The sequence below is a fragment of the Bos javanicus genome, chromosome 2 (assembly GCF_032452875.1).
Source record: "Bos javanicus breed banteng chromosome 2, ARS-OSU_banteng_1.0, whole genome shotgun sequence".
NCBI classification, from domain to species: Eukaryota; Metazoa; Chordata; class Mammalia; order Artiodactyla; family Bovidae; genus Bos; species Bos javanicus.
The window spans coordinates 96,473,246-96,479,042 of record NC_083869.1 but is presented as its reverse complement, the minus strand read 5'-3'; the positions used below and the strand labels follow the sequence as shown (position 1 = coordinate 96,479,042).

Sequence of the window (5,797 nt, the reverse complement as noted above, 5' to 3'; positions counted from 1 at the left end):
CTGCAGCCCACCAGGCTCCTCTGTCCATGAGATGTTCCAGGCAAGAGTACTGGAGTGGGGTGCCATTCCGTAAATTCCCTAAATTCCCTAAGTTGTATGCAAAAGTTAAGTTCACACATCTCTGGCAGACTCTATTTTTCTCCTTTCATTAGTTTGCTTTTTTTTTTTTTAAGTGTTTGATATTGATTCTTATCTGATCTCATGACACTTTTTGGACATTGAAACATAAGTGGACAAATGCTGATGAGGAGAGGAGATGGTTCTGGAAAAAGTTTTGTCTTCCTGATGAAAGGGAATAGCTGCCTAAGGTTCCCTCTTATTTTAGGCATTTTACATTCAAGGGGTGACAAGCATGAGGGAGAAGCCACAGTTTCAGAAATGCTGGCCTATATGTGGTCAAGCCCCTGAACCAATGGTAGCTATTTATTAGGGCTCTCCAGAGTAACAGAACCAACAGGATCTCTATAGATATGAAAGGAAGTGGAAGTGTTAGTCTCTCAGTCGTGTTCGACTCTTTCCAAGTCCATGGACTGTAGCCCATTAGGCTCCGCTGTCCAAGGGATTCTCCAGGCAAGAATACCGGATCGGGTAGCCATTCCCTTCTCCAGGGGATCTTCCCAACCAAGGAATCAAACCCGAGTCTCCCTCATTGCAGGCAGATTCCTTACCATCTGAGCCACCAGGGAAGCTCAGATGAGGAGATTTATTCTAGGAACTGGCTCATGTGACTATGGAGGCTGAGAAGTCCCATAGTCTGCAAGCTGCAGAGTCAGGAAAGCTGGTGGAATAATTCAGTCTTGAGTCCAAAGGCCTGAGAACGAGGAGTGCTGATATGTCTAAGAACAGAAGACTGATGTTTCAGCTCCTGCAGGTGGAGAAAGTAACTCTCTCTACCGCCTTTTTGGTCTATGCAGGCCCTCAACACACTGAATAAGGCATAGGTAGAGGTGAACTTCTCTACCCAGACTACCAATTCAAATCCTAATCTCTCCCAGAAATATCCTCACAGACACACCCAAAAATAATGTTTTGCCAGCTATCCGGGCATCCCTAATCCCAGTTAAGTTGACATAAAATTAGCCATCACACAAGGCCAGCAATCCTTTACTTTGAAACTTCTCGTAATAGGAGTAAAATAAACCCACGTTTTTTTTTATGCCACTGTCACGGGTGTTCTGTTATTTGTAGTTCAATACACATTTCTGGTTGACACAGAGCATACCTTTTCCCAACGTAACTGCTTAGAACTTTATTCAAAGACTCAAGGAAATTCCTAATGGAAAATCTCTTCCCTTCCCCCAGCCCAAAAAGAAGAAGAGAAGGAGAAAGTGAGGGAGGGAGAGGGAGGGTAGAAGGCAAGTCATTATAGAGCAATGAACTCATATGATATTTAACATATTTCAGACTTGGAGATTATCTAACTTAGATCACTCATTTTATATAAGGTAAACTAAGGTCCAGTTTTAATTTCAAACAGTTAATAATAGAAGTACATCAGAATTCAGAACTCACAGTTCAGAAAATCAGAGATTTTCCATTACGGAATCAGGAAGATTCTTGTCAAAATAATGACAGCACTAGCATACAGATTCTTACCATGAGGTCACTGCAAGCAACTAACCAGGAATTGAATTAGATATATAGGATAATCCACAGCTGCGTTCCCTGCATGCATGCAGGTGTGTGCTCAGTCACGTCTGACTTTTTGTGAGTAGCCCGCCAGGCTCTGTCCATGGGATTTTCCAGGCAAGAATACTGCAGTGGGTAGCCATTTCCTCCTCCAGGGGATCTTCTTAACCCAGGGGTTGAACAGCATCTCCTGTGCCTCCTGCATTGGAGGCAGATTCTTTACCACTTGAGCCATTGGGGAAGCCCAGTATTCTGTCTGCTGCTGCTGCTGCTAAGTCACTTCAGTTGTGCCCGACTCTGTGCGACCCCATAGACGACAGCCCACCTGGCTGCCCCGTCCCTGGGATTCTCCAGGCAAGAACACTGGAGTGGGTTGCCATTTCCTTCTCCAATGCATGAAAGTGAAAAGTGAAAGGGAAGTCACTCAGTTGTGTCCAACTCTTCACAACCCCATGGACTGCAGCCTACCAGGCTCCTCCGTCCATGGGATTTTCCAGGCAAGAGTACTGGAGTGGGGTGCCATCGCCTTCTCCAAGTATTCTGTCTACATATATACAAATATGATAGCCACACAGTTATATACATTTATAGCTGTGTATATATACTCTCCGTATGTATGTATATATATGTATTAATATATTGCCTGTATAAGGTTAGAGGGAATATAACATTGTTATCATTTACATTCTCCTGCTGCTTATTGTCTCGCATTTCATTGCTAGAATCGTAGCAAGGAGGAGCGGTGATTATGTTTGTACTCAAAGACGGATCTGGTCAAGTCATTTCCCTGATTAAAAACTTCTGATATTGTTCCACTGCCCACAGAGAAAAATTCTACCTTTTCAAGAATCTGGCCACAGCTTATCCACTTCCTCTCCAATTACCAGGCCCCAGTCATCCTTTATTCCATCTCTTCCAAGCACATGAAGCATTTTCACATCTCTTTGAATTTGCTCACGTCTTTTCCTCACCCAGATTACTCTTCCCCACCTTCTTCCTGGTGAACTACTCATCCTCCAAAGCTTGATGAGTTGTTGTTGTCCAGTCACTCAGTTGTGTCCAACTCTTTGTGATCCCATGGACTACAGCACGCCAGGCTTCCTTATCCTTCACCATCTCCCGGAGTTTCCTCAAGTTAGAATGTACCCTAATCCCTTGGCCAAAAATGGATCTGAATCAGTTATATACATTAGACTGAAATTAGCCAAAACACCATACCAAATGGGTAAGTAATATGGAAATCTACTCACACGATAGGAAGTCCTAGGGTAGCCCAGGGTTTAGGGATGGTTGATTCAGCAGCTCAACACTATCATCAGAGTGCAAAGTTTGTCCATTTCCCACAATATTTAGCATCTGTATTATCCTGAAGCTGGTGTCCCTGGTACCATAGCTGCTAGCTGCAAATGGGGAAACATACAAGGAAGGTTGAGTGAAGGAAAGAGCCTAACGAGTTTCGCCTACAGCACAGTTGTGTCCAGAGCACTAATTCCCAGCATTAAAAAAGACCCTGAAATATTACCAGTTCTTAAACGTAAGCTTTGGTGGTGTAAGATAGAATGAAATGAGTAAATAGGGAAAGAGGAAGAAAACCCAAGGAGGGAAAGGTACTAATAAAAAAAAACTTAAGACATTAATTTTATTAATTATTCTCTTATTATAAAGTAAGAGGAAGAGGACTGTAAGTTAAAATAAACTGTTTTAAATGCTTTTTAATTCCATTTAAGTCACTAGGATTCATCCCATTTTAATGTTTTCTTATAACTACAGTAAAAAAATTTTTTTTTTTTTTGCCACATCGTGCAGCTTGTGGGATCTTAGTTCCCCAGCCAAGGAGAGAGCCTTTGGCAGTGAGAGGATGGAGTTCTAACCCACAGTAGAATTATCACAATCAAGAAATTAATTTTGAAAAATTAATTGATTCCCTTTTTTCTTGTTGCTAATGGAAGACTTTTAAAATCATAGTAAAATATACATAAAATTTACCATTATAGGCATTTTAAGTGTACAATTCAGTGGCATAAAGCACATTCACATCATTATGCAACCATCAACACTATTCATCTTCAGAACTTTATCATCATCCCAAGCTGCTGTACTCATTACACAATAACTCCCCATTCCCACCTTCCCCCAGCCCCTGGTAACCACCATTCTACTTTCTTTCTTCATAAATCTATTCCAGGTATCTCAAATGCATTGAATCATATGTTTGTCCTGTGTCTCACTTATTTCAATTAGGATAATGTTTCCAAGGTTTGTCCAAGTTGTGAAATTCATCAAAATTGTATTCCTTTTTTAATGCTGAATAATATTCCATTCTATACATACACCACATTCTGTGTGTCCATACACCCATTCCTAAAAGGGCACTTGCATTGTTTCTTCCTTTTTGCTATAATAAAGAATGCTGCGATGATCATTGGGATACAAATAGCTGTTTAAGTCACTGCTTTCAATTCTTTTGAGTATGCCTAGAAATGGAAATGTTGAATCGTGTGATAATTAAGTGTTTAATTTTTCAGAAACTACTATACACTCTTCCCCAGTGGCTCTACCATTTTACAGTCCCATCAACAATGTACAAGTTTTCCAGTTTCTCTGACATTCTCACTAACACTTATTTTCTGTTCTGTTTTTTATAATAGTCATTCTAATGTGTATGAAGTATCTCATTGTAGATTTAGTTGCATATCCCTAATGATTATCAATGTTGAGCATCTTTTCATGTGCTTATTGGCCACCGTATTATCTTATTTGGAGAAGCTTCTAATCAAGACTTTTTTTTTTAACTGCTCCAGTCAATGAAAAGGAAACTTTATTGAGGCCCCAGGGCCTTGGGGCTTGGGCACGAGGCCACCCTGCGGTCAAAGGAGAAGCCGGTGGAGGGGCTTTATTTAACCTTCTTCTTGGGGCGCAGGTTGTTGGTTTGGCCTCACTTCTTGCAGCAGTTGACAGCACGGGGGTGCAAGTGAGCACAACACTTGCAGCAGATCATCTTGTTGCAGTTGTGCTTCTGAGCGAGCTGGTGGAGGGAAGGCTCAGTGATGTTGCCTCGCAGAGAAAGCACCATGTGCAGGGTGGACTCCTTCTGGATATTGTATTCTGACAGAGTGCAGCCATTCTCCAGCTGTGTGCCCACAAAAATCAGATGCTGTTGGTCAGGCAGGATGCCCTCCTTGTCTTGGATTATGGCTTTGACATTCTCAGTGGTGTCACTGGGCTCAAGGGCAATGGTCTTGCCCACCAGGGTCTTCATAAAGATCTGCATCTCTGAGTCTGCTGCTTGGCCACCTCATTGAAGAGAAAGGGCAAGCCTTTTTTTAAATTGGGTTTTTTTTTTTAAGGGGGCATTGCTATTGATTTTGCTGAGTTGTATCAGTTCTCTGTACATTTTGAATATCAATCCTTTATCATACATGATTCATAAATAGTTTCTCACATTCCCTGGGTAGCCTCTCCACTCTGTTGATAGACTCCTCTGATGCACAAAAGTTTTTATCTTGATGGACTCCAATATATCTATTGCCTATGCTTTAGTGTTATATCCAAGAAATCATTGCCAAGTCTAATCCTATGAAGATTTTCCTCTATGTTTTCATCTAAGAGTTTTGTAGTTTTGTGAAGCAAACTCACTTAGAAGGACAGCGTGGATAGCGGAGTGAAGTTTATTACACTGGCAGGTCCGAGGCAGTTTCCTTTTTAGCCAGGGACCCCGACTGATTTTTGTGACAACCTTTTATACCCAAAGTATATGTGCCCAAGCCCACATCCCCACATTCTCTAAAGTCCACCGGGGACAATGTTAGTAAGAGATACAATCAGGTTATAGCCATAGATTTACATCTTGACATACAGTTTAGTCTACATCAATAAACATTATTAAGATTATATAGTGAACATTGCTTTCCTTCTGGCTCTGGGAGATCTAGGTACGGGGTCTGCCTGTTTTGGTTTTTATCTGTCTAGGAAGCCTGCTTGGCTGTTAGTATTTTATCTCTATGGCCTCCCTGGGATGCAGTTCAAAGTCCACCAAATTGTAAGATGCAGCTCCTTTTCTTTTAAAAATGGAGTCAGTCCAGTCAGGGCAACCTGCTTCTTTCCTTCTTTAGTTTTAGTTCTTATATTTAGGTCTCTAATTCACTTTGAGTTAGTTTTTGTATAATAC

At 41.3% G+C, this 5,797-nt stretch overlaps 1 protein-coding gene across 1 annotated transcript; it reads right to left on the bottom strand.

Moving 5' to 3' along the window:
• Window positions 1–4,451: 4,451 nt before the first annotated feature.
• LOC133235724 (ubiquitin-ribosomal protein eL40 fusion protein-like) lies at window positions 4,452–4,948 on the bottom strand. Its single transcript, XM_061397553.1, has one exon. It carries the CDS (start codon window positions 4,898–4,900, stop codon window positions 4,565–4,567), a length of 336 nt encoding a protein of 111 aa, XP_061253537.1. The 5' UTR covers window positions 4,901–4,948; the 3' UTR covers window positions 4,452–4,564.
• Between the last annotated feature and the right edge of the window lie 849 nt (window positions 4,949–5,797).